The 13,433-nt window shown below is 45.8% G+C and overlaps 1 protein-coding gene across 9 annotated transcripts in view; it reads right to left on the bottom strand.

Annotated features, from left to right (window-relative positions):
• Positions 1-13,433, bottom strand: part of AKAP13 (A-kinase anchoring protein 13) — a 325,669-nt gene that overhangs the window by 16,398 nt on the left and 295,838 nt on the right. For 7 of the 9 annotated variants that reach the window (XM_046653445.1, XM_046653447.1, XM_046653451.1 and 4 more), the window contains 9 exons: positions 11,875-11,987; positions 11,113-11,265; positions 10,262-10,512; positions 7,649-7,774; positions 7,416-7,533; positions 6,472-6,720; positions 3,189-3,265; positions 2,242-2,423; positions 2,045-2,127 (listed from right to left, as the gene is read on the bottom strand). In XM_046653445.1, coding sequence (XP_046509401.1) covers positions 2,045-2,127; positions 2,242-2,423; positions 3,189-3,265; positions 6,472-6,720; positions 7,416-7,533; positions 7,649-7,774; positions 10,262-10,512; positions 11,113-11,265; positions 11,875-11,987 — 1,352 coding nt within the window. The remainder of the gene's footprint in view (positions 1-2,044; positions 2,128-2,241; positions 2,424-3,188; positions 3,266-6,471; positions 6,721-7,415; positions 7,534-7,648; positions 7,775-10,261; positions 10,513-11,112; positions 11,266-11,874; positions 11,988-13,433) is intronic. The other 2 variants (XM_046653446.1, XM_046653448.1) reach the window with 2 other exon arrangements.

Genomic DNA, 13,433 nt, shown 5'->3' with positions numbered 1-13,433 from the left:
CGTCCCCTCTTCCTGGCCTTTGCCCGTCGCTCTGCATCTGCTCTTTCCACAGTGACCCTTCATTACTGAATCCTGTGAGGTCTTATTCCATCCTTTCCAGCGTGGATGATTCCTCCCCCCTTTTTAAAGTGCTTCTTCTCTCGCTTTGAGGACATCATTGGTTCTCTTCCTACCATTCTTTCTCAAGGCACTTTACAGACCTGCCATCTGCGATGGAATATGTGGGTTCCCCCCTCGGCTCCATCCTTGGCTGCCTTCCATATCTGCACACTTTCCTCCTGGGGAGCTCGTTCACTCCCACGGCTTCAATTCCTTCCTATGTGCTGACAACTCACAAAAAGCATTCCAAATCCTACCTACTTTTTGGGGGGCCAGACCACTGAGTCCCACTGTCAAGAGGCTACCTCCACTTAGATGTCCTGCTCTCAAGCATGTTGGAAACCTCTTTTCTCCATTCTTGCCAAGCCACCTCTTCCCTTCAGCTTATGCTCTCTTCCTCCATCAACATCATCTTCGTCCTCCAGTGCACCCACCTGGAGACCTGGGAGAGAGCCCTCTCCTCACTTGCCCCACCACCCACATGGCTTCCGCATTTCTTCCTCACAACCATCCCCTCTCCAGCCCAGAACCCTATCCTACAGTCTCCCAGGTGGTCTTTCCGCTCCCAGTGGCTTCCCCACTTCTCAAGCAATTCTTCCAATTGGCTTCAATACTGATTTTAAAAGTTTAAGTTTAAATTCTGCTAAAAGAATTACATCATTCCCTGTTACTTTTTAAGACCTGGTGTCGTCCCAGCTTAGTCTCCCATCTCCTAATCCTGACCCCCCAGACAGACGACACCTGCCATTCCTTGGCAGACGCCTCAAGTCCGTTTCCACCTTCCATAAACTACTCTTCTTATCTGGTGAAGTAACTTTTTTCAGATGTGGCCCATGTGTCAGCTTCTGTGAGACTCGCCACAGGTGGGGCTGGAAGTTCCCCACGCTCCAAACGTGCCTACGGTCTAGTCAGCTACCCGGTGGCCCGTCATGTAGGTGTGTCTCCCGTGCTAGAGTGTGAGCTTCCCAACGGCAGGGACTCCGCTGGAGGAATCTCTGCATCTTGAGCGCCCAGCCATACGCCTGGCCAGTGCTTCCTACAGGTTAAAAGAAGGACGTTTTCACCCCTGCCGTCCTGACCACGGGCCGATCAATCTGACCTAACTCTGGTCCCTGTTGACATCTGTCCATCTTTGCTTTTTCCTCACTGAAATAGAATGTTGCCACTCTGTCTAGCTTGAAGGGCCAACTAAACTCCTTGGGTGCTTACATTTATTGGACTCTGGGCCTTATTTTGACCCAAGGCACAGTCTTTGCCCAGAACATTCAGTAAGCACCAGCAAAGAGAGAAGAGCACAGCCTCTGCCTTTCCGTGGATGGGGAGCAGCGCTGACTCTGCTGTGGGCTGTGCATGTGACCCTGGGCTGCTGCCGTGTGGGCCTCAGCACTCTCTCTTGCACAGTGGGCACTTGCGTACGTGTCCTGCAGGGATGTCGACAAGACCACACGCAACAGTAGGGACTCAATAAATCATGGCCAAGCGTAATCAACAAGCACACTTCTCCCCACACCACCTCATAACTCATTTGTGAATGTGCAGCAGAGGCAGGGTGACTAAGAAAAACAGATTCACTGGAAAACGCTTTTCCACAAGTACCTTTCTCTCCTTGTTTTAACCTTAGATGGACCATGAATTTTGGCAAATTCTTCTGTGACAGAGTTCAAAGAACGTCACCAGGGTCCCAGAACACTGACTGAGACAAGAGAATCAACATTGCCTTGACCCAGTATTGGACACACGCTTACAGCTGTTTTTCACCTGCGCCCGTGTTGGCTCAGGTCTGGTTTCCCTTGTGTTAGAAGCTATTCACCTCCATGTTCTCGGGAGCCTGCCAGGACAGCTCCGGCCTGGGAGCAGCAGCAACTCTGGGAACCACTAGCTGTGTTCTGCGACTGCGGACACGCCACCAACGAGAGGGGCCTCAGACCACGTCCAACAGCTTTACCTTTTAACTCCCGGGCTTTGGTGTCCAACAATTTCTTTTCTTCCTCGTTCTCACTGGGAATTCCTTCATCTTCATCTCTGTTGCTAATACAACCAAAACAAAACAACAAATTCCTCAGATGTCAATTACTCTGGTCACTGCCCAGTCTGTCATGGAATCCCAGGCCTCTGGAGGCTGGAGGGCGGGGTTGAACTCACAGGGTGTTGATTGTGTCCTGGATGATCTGAATCCAGCTGTTCCGCTCCTCTTTGGAGCTGGCATGGACTTCCACCATCTCTGGATCTTTCATCCCCATACTGATCAGGAACAAACCTTTCTCCTCATGTGCTACTTCTCTGACAATTAGCTTCTTTAAAGAGATCACTGTTGACTTCTGGTCCTGGAAAAAGGGGAGAGGACAGATATAAGAAATGTACACAACATTCTAACTCTTAAGGACAACTGAGATCTAAGATAAGACTAGATGCCTTTTTTTCTTCTTCTCCTCCCTAACACCCCCCCCCCCCCCCCCCCCCCCCCCCCCCCCACTTGCATATTCTAGCTGTAGGTCCGTCTAGTTATGCTATGTGGGACTTCACCTCAGCATGGCCTGACGAGTGGTGCCCTGTCAGCGCCAGGATCCAACCTGGTGAAACCCTGGGCTGCCAAAGTGGAGTGCGTGAACTTAACCACTCGGCCACGGGGCAGCCCCTAGATGCCTTTTAAAAGTATGGTTTAACGAACAATGACAGATTTAAGATAATGAGAAATATCTCATTATTTTATCAAACAGAAAAAGATTTCCAAAAAGGAAATGCTAATTTATAGCTATGAACGTCATGTTTTCTACGTGACGAATCCTTCTAGGTTCTTTATAGAATCTGGATGGCAATCTAATAAATTAGTACAATTTACGGGGCATAATGGAGAGATAGCCAAGCAAGATACTTTAGATCAAATGTTCAAGACTCTCAAAAGGACTGTGAGGGAACAGAAAAATAATTTGGAGCGAGGGTATGTAAGAAATTACTCAGAGGAATTTGCCCTGAGTCAATTAATTTTGAGGGGGTGAGAGAGCAATAATACAGTGTTTACACTCAGTCTGTACCCTGGCTGTTTTGAATACTATTAATCACAAACAGAAGAGACTAGCAATTCAGCTTACCAATGACGCAAAGATGTATTTCTGGTCTTTTTCTTGAAGGAAAACTAAAATGTCAGTAAGCAGCACTGCCTGCACCTCTGTAAGGGGGAAGGGAAGAGAAAACAATCAGCACTTGACAGCTGAGCCCTCCCTGAGTGCTCTTATTGGAGGGTAATTCAGCATCAGCAACACACCCCACAGGGCAAATCAGACAGAGACCGCCCTCCTCCAAGGCGACAGCTTTACATTTCTGCAGGATCCTGATCTGGTCAGCAGATTTGTAGAGGCATTTTAAAATGGGATTTATCCCCAAAGCCTTGTCTTGGAAAAGTTTAAGTACTCAGTTCTAGAAAGATATATGCCGTAAGGCAAGATTTTAAGAATAAAATACTTTAAGAATCAAGTTGGAAAACAGGACTTTGACAGATGCCAAATAGCAACTATTCCACAAATTCTCAGGTTGTAATATTTCTCAACTTCTGATTACAGTAATGGGAAAGGCGTGGGCTGGCAGACAGGAAAGCTGCCAAAAGGTGATGTATAAAAATATCTGAGTCTAATGAAAGGTAGATTTCTTCCACCCTCCCCAGAGAACGAGAAAGGCTAGACCCAGCCCTGTGATTTCACGGGTCCACGTGAATACAATGGCTCTTCTCTCAGCTCCCCCAGCCCAGTCAACCTCAATCTCAATCTCTCTGTACCCCGGAGACAGCCTTCTCTTCTTCTCAACAAAAACAAAACAAAACCCAAAAGAACATCTCTAGTCGGATCTAGGAATCAAAAGAACGCCACAGACACTTACTCTAATTTAGGAGCACTAAGTGACATTTTCTGTTACTCCTTCAAGGACAGAGCGTGCTGTCTCTGGAGATGAGCCATCTATCGAGATCTAACAGGCAGGGCCCTTTGTACCTTCTTGACTCTGGAAAGGGGAGCCTGCAACTTCTCGTCAAAGAATGGAACTATCTTATGCAGCCCCCTCCCAGGTGGGCCAGCCCCTTCTGGCCTTTTCTACCACTTCTGCCACAATAGGAATCCCCTGTCTGTGTAAGTCATTGTAAAGCTAGGAAGAAAAGAGGCAAGGACGTCTGATTCCGAGGGAGGTCTCGTTTTCCAGCCCAGACCACAGTAATTTTTCCATGCACTACCATTAGTTTTCACAGGTTTTTTAAAGTTTATTTTTAAATAATTCAGGTGTCTGCCAAAAAAAAAAAGTTCTAAAACACAAATTTCCACTTCATTGGATCCTGAAGTTTGCATGCTCAGTGTCAGTGGATCAGAAAAAAACAGTCGTGTCCCCTCACTGGGTGCCCGGCACAGCACTGGCTGTTCTTGGCCCGAGCTCCTGGGGTGGAAATGACTCAATGCCAGCTGCTGTCTCCACTGGAGGCACTTGAGGCCAGAAAACCCATCGCCCTGCCATTGGATTGACCGCCACTTTATTCCCACAGCTGGAATCTGTTAGTTTTTATTGGGGAATGAATAAATAATCAGTTGTGTAAAGGACAGAATCAAGTGCGAGCTCCAGCAGCAGCAGCTCTAGGAAGCCAGGTCCTTACAGGACAGGGCGGGGCTCCTGAACGGCCGCCTGCCTTCAAGACAGTCTCGGCGCGGCAGTGTGGCGAGTCTGCCACTGGGGTCTTGGAGCAGCACAGAGCACTGGGGCTGGGTGGAGGGAGGCTCGGGGCCCACCTAGTTCAAGTTCATCATGGAGCACCGAGACCCACACCTGGCCGGCGGCAGGGTGGGATGTTTCTTTTCTCTGAAGTCATCCTGTCCTTCCTTTCACACCCTCTACCAGAACTGAGCCCGACGGGCTCTTTCCCAGTCATTGCAACAGCGCTGCTCCTGCTTCTCTGTCAGTCTCCCCTCACTCGTGCTGCACTCGAAACCACCCAGTCAGGTACGAAGAACCATCTGATTTATCTTTTTCCTGCTTCAAATCCTCCATTTCGAAGCCCTTCTTGGTCCATCCCCATCAACAGGATCAACTGTCTTGGAGCATGCGCCCTGTACAACCTGGCCCACGGCCACGTCTCCAAGCGTATTCCCCAGCCCTCCCTGGCACTCACTCTCTGCCCGACTTCCGGATGAGCCAGACCCTTCTACCTCCATGCTCCACGTTTATTCCTCCCCTGCTGCCGACACCCTCCTCTCCACCCTCCGAGACTTAACTGAGGGCCACTCCTGCCCCTTCCCCTGTCCTGAGTCCACACCTCTATTCTGGCACCACCACGCCGCAGAGCAACGGCCTCGTTACAGTCTCTTGGTTCGGATCCCGACTTCTCAGTAGGGTACCCTGCCTCAGTCCCCTTTGAAGCCATCTGCTTGCCTGGGACTTCTTTACTGTCTGGTCTAAGCACGGTGGGACGCCAGCCCAGGACTCCCGGGTACCCTCTGACACAGGTCACCTACGGTGGTGCTTACGCCTCAGAGAAGAGAGCAGCAGCAAGCTCAGCCACCTTACTTTTACGCCAGTGGGGCGGACAGCACTGGGCTAGCCTGCTTCGTGTTCTCAGCTCACCGAGGCCAGGGAGCAGGGCGTGTGCTCAAGGCTACTGCGGAAGTCGGAGCTACCATATAGGCCCAGAGAGTACAGGTTTGATGAGAACAATTATTAAGAAAAGAAAAAAAAGATCAAATCTACAGATGAATTAACAAACTTTATAACTTTCCTAACTTGATGCAGCTGATCGCTTGAAAGGTAAAACTTAAGACCAAAGGGAAAATGAGTATCTTTTACGATCTCTTTTGCTTAGAGAAAGATGAAAGATATGAATATCATAAAGCTAAACAACACAGCTAGTTGATGTGAGTTAAATGTACATTTCTTTGAGGTCTCCGGAGCTGAAATTCCTCTAGCATCTCTTCAGAACAGGGATGTATTTTCAATCTTACAGACTCTGTGAACTGCCTATCTGATGGGGTTTCCCTCCTTCCGACTGTTTTGCCCTAGACCCCAAGCCCAAACATGTTGCCCATCTCTCGTAGGGAGAATATGCTCTCCTTAACAGCTTGTGTTTCTGTATTAGTCTCGTCTTTTGCTTTGTTTTTAAAAATCTTTTCTTCCATTCTCCCTGCCTGCATCATTTCCGTGTCATCTTACTGTATTTTGTATGATTTTGTAAGCTCTCTCAGACAGGTCCTTTTTGATACAAGATTAAGAACGATTACATGACTGTTGCTCCTGTGTGACATTTGCGTATGGGCTCCCTAGGAAGACTCTGATGGTGAATTTCTAACAAGAACATCTGGATTTTGCTGCTCTTCTCTGGCACACACTTAGAACAAAAGGGAGCCTCACCTTTCAACCTTCCTGTGGCGCTCTTCAGAAACACACCCCCATCCCGCACGAGCTTCTTCCGCTTCAAATCCTCCTTGGCAAACATCTGACCGCTCTTCATCCTCATGATCGACTTGCTGTCCGTCTTCGTATAAATCTCATTGAGACGTACTTTCTTCTCATAACTTGCCACTTTGCTGTCTACAGCTCCAATCACATCCTTCACCAGGCTCAAGGACTGAGCTAGATCTTCCTGCTCCACTTCATTGTCTTAGGAGGGAAGAATAATTCTGTTTTTAATGGGTCCTTCCAGACAAGGGTAGAAGGGGGAGTCCCACCGTCTTGCTCCATGTCATCATTTCCCTTTGTGGGCATGCGCTCAGAACAAAGCCAGCGTGTCAAAGGTCATGCGTCCATCCCTCTCTTTGTCATAGGCTTAATTCTAAATAAAGTTCGATGTTTTCAATGACAGAGATAACATGTAATTAATTATACGCTATTCTAAAGTATAAGGAACCAAACATTTTCAGGGAGGGAGAAGAGCAACAAGTTTTTAATTTACGTCTTTGTTTTACCTAATCTTTAAGGTAACTTGCCTAGGAGCAGGATTAGCTGAGAGAGAAACTAGTAGGTACTGAGTAAATAGAAACAGCAGCAATTCTAGCCCTTACGGAAGAACTGCTGGGAATTATGCCCCGTCTAGGGATACGGGAGCAGCTGTTCAGGTCACTGCACTCTTGACGAGATCAGTAAGTGGCTCCTTCCCTTCCTGCTACCATCCACCCTAAGTCTACCGACGTAACATTTCAAGTTTTCACTCAAGAAAACTTTTTTTGGGATACAACACAGGATCTCTTCCAGACCTGCCAGGGCCTGAAAGCAGTCTTCTATGAGGTCTCTAGTGCTGTTGGACACACAGGAAACAGGCTGTTGGCACATAAGACCGAGTGAAAAGGGACACTCACCTTTGGTACACTGCAATATTCTTTGGAATAAAACTGGGTATTTGGTGATCCGCTGGGTTACAAGCAATATGCACTCTGGGATTCCAAGCCTTCTTACAACTGAACTGCTCATCTTCTTCTGCAAGGGAGTAAAAGGACTGTCAGGAATACCTGAGGAAGAAGGTTGTACCTAAGACAGAGAGGGACACAAAGCTCTGGACAATGATGGGGGCTTCCATGTTTCACGTCAATACCTTTACAAAGGCCTGGAAACGCTTATCCTTGGTATAGAGGTCCTTGAAGTAGTTTACAGACTGGTTGTGATGCCCACAGAACTTGCCGTACGTTTTCTTTAAGCGTTCTGCGTTCTCACCCGAAAACTGCAGAGCAGAGAGAACAGAGGCGATGCAAAGATCAGGGTGCTAAACTTGTTATTATCATTTTGTCCAAGGTTTCTAGTCCGTTAGTAAAACCCGAGAGTGCTTCCTCATGAACCCCTGGAAGGTCAGATGGTGCAGCAGCTTTGGAGAACAGTTGAGCAGTTCCTCAAAAAATTAACACAGGGTTACCGGACGACCCAGCAACGCCACTCCTACACATAAAATCCTATGTCCACACAAAAACTTGCATACGAACGTTCATGGCAGCATTACTTATAAAAGCCCCAAAGCGGAAACAACCCAAATGTCCATCAAAGGATAAAGGGACCAAGGAAATGTGGTGTGTGTATATGCAATATTATTCAGTCATAAAATGGAATCAACTACTGATACTTGCTGAAATATTGACAGACCTTAAAAGCATTATTCTAAATGAAAAGAATCAATCAAAAAGGACTACATATTGTTTTACTCCATTTACATACAATGTCCAGAATAAGCAAATCCACAGAGACAGAAAGTAGATAAGTGGTTACCTGGGGCTGGGGCTGTTGCCGGGGAGGGGGCACGATAAAAATGTTCTAAAATTGACTGGTGATGGTTGCATAACTCCATGAATATGTTAAAAACCGCTGAACTGTATTCTTTAAATGGGTGGATTATATGGCATACAAATTATATTTCAATAAAGCTGTTTACCTTACTCACCCCAGGCCAGCAGTTCTAACAATTCTGCACGGCCCTTAAATCATGCCCCAGTGTGTGCAATCTCAGTGGGCTCCCTCCGGGGTAAACCACTGAGTTTCCATATGTGGTTCATAGGATACCTGCTAAGCATCCATTTCTACTGTACTAAAGATCTCTGGAGGCAACACAAGTCGATCCTTACCAAAAAGCTTGAAAAAAGGTTCAGAGTAGCTTTTCCTTTTCCCCTTTACCAAAAGAGAAGCCGAGGCAGAGATGTTTTAAGTGACCTGCTCTTGCCATGGAGCCAGTGCCCGACAAGGGTGATTCCAGCACTGGCACACAGAAGCAGCAAACGGACCCCAAGGGGCTAAGCCACGAATCCTGCCATCTAAGATCTTACTAGAGGACGTGCAGAGACAAAAGGAGCTACAAACACTACCAGTCAAGGTTAGAGGAGGAGCCTGCACAGGTCTGAGGGCAGAGAGGAGGGGCAAGAAAGAGACGTGGGAGACGCCAGGGGAGGGGAGGTCTGGGGAGGGTGGGCCTCACTTGTGGAGCTGACCACACCCACGTGGAGGCCCTGCCCATCTGTTGCAGACACCTGTGTTAAAGCATTGGCATTTACTTCCTAACACGCCTATTTTTATTCCTAGAACATGAGTTCCATGAGGCAGGGGGCTAAGCCATCTTCACCTTTGTGGTTCCACCTGATATGTAGTAGATGTCCAGGAAATACTTGAAAGATGAATGAATGAATGGACTAATGAATTACTGAGGTGAGGCACACGGGCTCCGGAATACAAGGAAAGGACAAAATTTCTAAATTCTTAGGCAAATGTTCCAGCAATGAAGCCTCTGCTTCTATACTGAGGCAGAGATTTGCCAGGGAAAAGAGCTGGTCAGATGCGACGTTATGCCCCTCTGCCTGTGAAAGTTCTACTAGCAACGTTTTTTTCAAAAACAGTATTTTAAAAAGAAACATTAAAAACAGTCTATGGGAGCTGGCCCCGTGGCCCGGTGGTTAAGTTCGCATGCCCTCCTTCGGTGGCCCAGGGTTTCACTGGTTCAGATCCTGGGCACAGACATGGCACTGCTTGTCAGGCCATGCTGAGGTGGCGTCCCACATAGCACAACCAGAAGGACCACAACTAAACTATGCAACTATGTACTGGGGGTCTTTGGGGAGAAAAAGCAGCAAAAAAAAAAAAAAAAAAAAAAAAGATTGGCGACAGTTGTTAGCTCAGGTGCCAATCTTAAAGAAAAAAGAAAAAAAGGTCTATGACAAACACATCTCAAAGTATCAAAGTAATTTTTAGCTAAATTGTTTCTGGAGTAGGATTGAAACCATACCATATCCTTGATGAAAATATCAGCAACAAGATAGATTTTATGAAATATTTTACAGATAGTTTCTCACTCAATTTTCTATGCTCGGGTGAGTTCCTTGTGATTTGAGGCACAAGGGGAAGTAGAGACTTCCAACAAATGTTTTTTTATTTCTTAAACTATACTGTTTCTGAAGAAGGAAAACTGACTTCGATTGAGTATCTACCATATAACCCGGGTACTTTATATATATATATATTCCTTTTAACTTTTAAGAATAACATTAGGAGAGAGAATCTACTGTGCTCATTTACAGAAAAGGGTTGAGGCTCGGCGAGTGTAAATAACCTGCCTAAGCTCACAGGGAAAATAAACAGCAGAGTGGAGATGTGGGTGCACGGAGGCCGCGCCCCACAGCTTCACTTCTGTCCCCACTGTGTATGAGAAGCAGCTGAGCGCCTGCCCACTGCTCACCTGATTTACAAGCACATCCCCCATCCGCTTGATGAGAAAGTTCTTTTCGCTTTTATCCACCAGCGACTCCTTCTTCCGCTCCAGGATCCTCTGAAAGAACTGGCTATGGATGCTGATCAGCTCATCCAAACAGGGGAACAGCTTTTCCACCATCTGCTGCTCAAAGAGCAGGTCCGTCATCATCCCCCGGCTGTACACATCGCTCATGATCTTGAGCGTGCGGACGTGATGTAACTCCGTCTGCATCAACTCTGAAGGAGGGACAAAGCTTAACGGTCAGAATGCTCTTGTACAAGGATCCCCCTCAAAGACCACCTGCCGCTGCTGAGAGCCCAAGTTGGTCCTCAGGCTATTTGGAGCCCAATTTAAATTTAAAACTGGGTCAACAGCTATCTTTTCCCTACAGTGTTTTCACTTTATTCCTCTATTTTTCACATGACTACTACTATTTTGTAACAGGCATACTGGATTCCATCACTCTGAAATGGTGGTTTCCAAAGTGGTCTTCATTGGATTCAAAACCTTTCACAATTCACTGTGTTCCTATTTCCTAGAAAGGACTTGCATTTGGTCTAGTTTCCAGTGGAGCCGAGGAATTAAACAGTACTGTCACAGGATCTCTTTCTAGGACTATTGCATAAATAAGCACTCATTTAAAATAAGATGTTCATACTTTTAAAGAGAGAGAAAAGGACAGAAATAAAATTATGTCTCTACACCTCAAAGTTCTTAATGAAATTCTCCGAGATGCTACATATTTGAAAATTGACTTCCCATAGCCCAATCAATCACCTGATTAAAATGCTGGACAATGCAAACCGAGTACTAGCAGAGCAACGGAAGAGTCTCACCATAAATCACTTCTTGCCGTTTGACCACATCCTTCTTCTGCTGTTTCAGGAACTTGCTGTCCACTATTCGGCTCCAGGACTCTGCTTCGAGCTGTTTAGATTCAATCTCAAAGTCTCCCATTAACTGGCCTTCATTCATGTCTGTACCTACTCCTCAAAATATCGAAACATCAGTATCAGAATCTGGGTCTGTGACCTCTCCAGAGCCTACGCTGGACTTGCCTTGGGGTGATACTTTTGTAAGGCACAGACACTCTGCATTACATAATACTGGAATATTCATAGAATGCATATTCCAGGACTGGAAAAGAATCATTTCTTGTTTGGGAGTGACACACTCTACATTCAAGACCTTGGTTAAGAGTGACAAACATCACATAAATCAAACATGACTAAGACATGATTGCTACGTGAGGTAGGAACTGGAAGGGACCTGGGAACTTTACTTGTTTAAGAGAGCAGGCTTATAACTGTGCCAAGAGAGCTGGAACAGACTGTGTACAAAAGTCGAGGGGAAGAAAAGCAGTTTGTACTCAAGTATGACCACATTAGAATCAGTAATACCCTTCAAAGGACAACCAGCTAACAACTGGATAAGTCTGATTACCAATTAATTATAAAGCATTTGAGGCTTTGCAGACAATTTAGAGAATCTTCACAGGAATAAGAAGAGGCAGGCATATTATTCCATTAACGTGTGTATTCTAGATAATGGCACAGTCTCTACAGATGCTTAAAATATCGGCTGTAAGTTCCTCTTACCCTCATCAGTAAGTGATTCTGTTGACTCATTGACCTTGCTGATTTTATTTAGTGAGTCTGTTGAATGAGACAAGAATTTCCAGGTGTTTGATATGTTCTCATCATGGCCAACTCTGGGGACAAAAAGGAGCACATCCTGTCAAATACATTCTGATAAGTCATGGTTTGCGTTCTTAAATGAGTACCTGCAAAACTCCACAGTGGCAGCTGGTTGTAAGTGCCACAATGACTCAAGACAAATTACTCATGTCGGGCACCCAGCAACATGCAACAGCAACTAGGAATGGAGGCTGGAGACATTTAACATCAATGCAAACTCAAATTTTTTTTCTTTTTTTTGAGAAAGATCAGCCCTGAGCTAACTACTGCCAATCTTCCTCTTTTGCTGAGGAAGACTGGCCCTGAGCTTACATCCATGCCCATCTTCCTCTATTTTATACATGGGATGCCTACCACAAAATGGCCTTTTGCCAGGCAGTGCCGTGTCTGCACCCGGGATCCGAACCGTCGAACCCCGGGCCACCAAGAAGTGGAATGTGCTAACTTAACACCACCGGACCACCGGGCCAGCCCCAAAACTTAAATTTTTTAAGCCTTGAATTTTTCTTTTAATGATAGGCAGCAAGGAGAACTCTTCCCTCTGACTGTACACACACTGTGTAAGCAACCGCTCTGTTTGAAACTCACCGTCTTAACCACTACACCTTCCCCCCTTCCCTAAGTAACTATAGACTGAGCACTCATAATGAACTATGCTTTGAAATTTCTCTACCCCAATTCACCAGCCAGCACAGTAGGCTCCCAATCAATGTGTGGTGTGATACAAAAGCAAGCTAGAGCCATTTAAAACTTTGAATTTTATTTAAAGACCAACTTTTCAAAGTCATAATGCAAACAAATTTTGATAACATAACTTTGAAAAGGTCTTTGGATAATGACAACGCAAAGACAAAAAACAAAAACACTTGAAATCTTTTTTTTTTTAAGCAGGAGGAAACATTAGCCAGGAGAGAGGTTAGGAAATACAGACAAGAGGAGATCTGCATCGTTTAGTTAAGCATTTTCCTCCGGCCTAGGTTAAGAGAGATACAAGAGATGTTCTGAGTCCCACATCTGAGATGACTTCTGTACTTGATGGGAAGGCAGGCATCTCACCCAAAGGAGCCACCAACATCACAATCAGCCCTGCGGTAACCACGTGGCAGCTGAGGCCTCAACAGGCAGGGGCCACGGCAACTTTCGTAGGGACCACAAAACAAACTCAGTGCAAATGAGTAAGTGGGAACCCAATAGTAACAACTGGTCCATTATTCACTCCCAAGAAACTGACTTAAGAGTCAAGAGGCAAAAATGGAAAACAGATTAAAAAAGTAACAAAAACCAAGTTCATCTGACCAATAAAAAAGTGTGACATCTGAAAACATAAGTGGGTGCAACCAAAAACTCAGAATTAAATCATCTTTTTTCCTATTCCCATTTCTTATTTTGGTCTAAAAATCATCCTTTTAGAACTCAGGTTCTTTAAAAGCAGGGCAGATCAGGTACAAAAGTGTAGGACA

Source organism: Equus quagga, chromosome 2, assembly GCF_021613505.1.
Source record: "Equus quagga isolate Etosha38 chromosome 2, UCLA_HA_Equagga_1.0, whole genome shotgun sequence".
NCBI lineage: Eukaryota > Metazoa > Chordata > Mammalia > Perissodactyla > Equidae > Equus > Equus quagga.
Note: the sequence above shows the minus strand (reverse complement) of the source record. Positions and strands in the feature narration are given on the sequence as shown.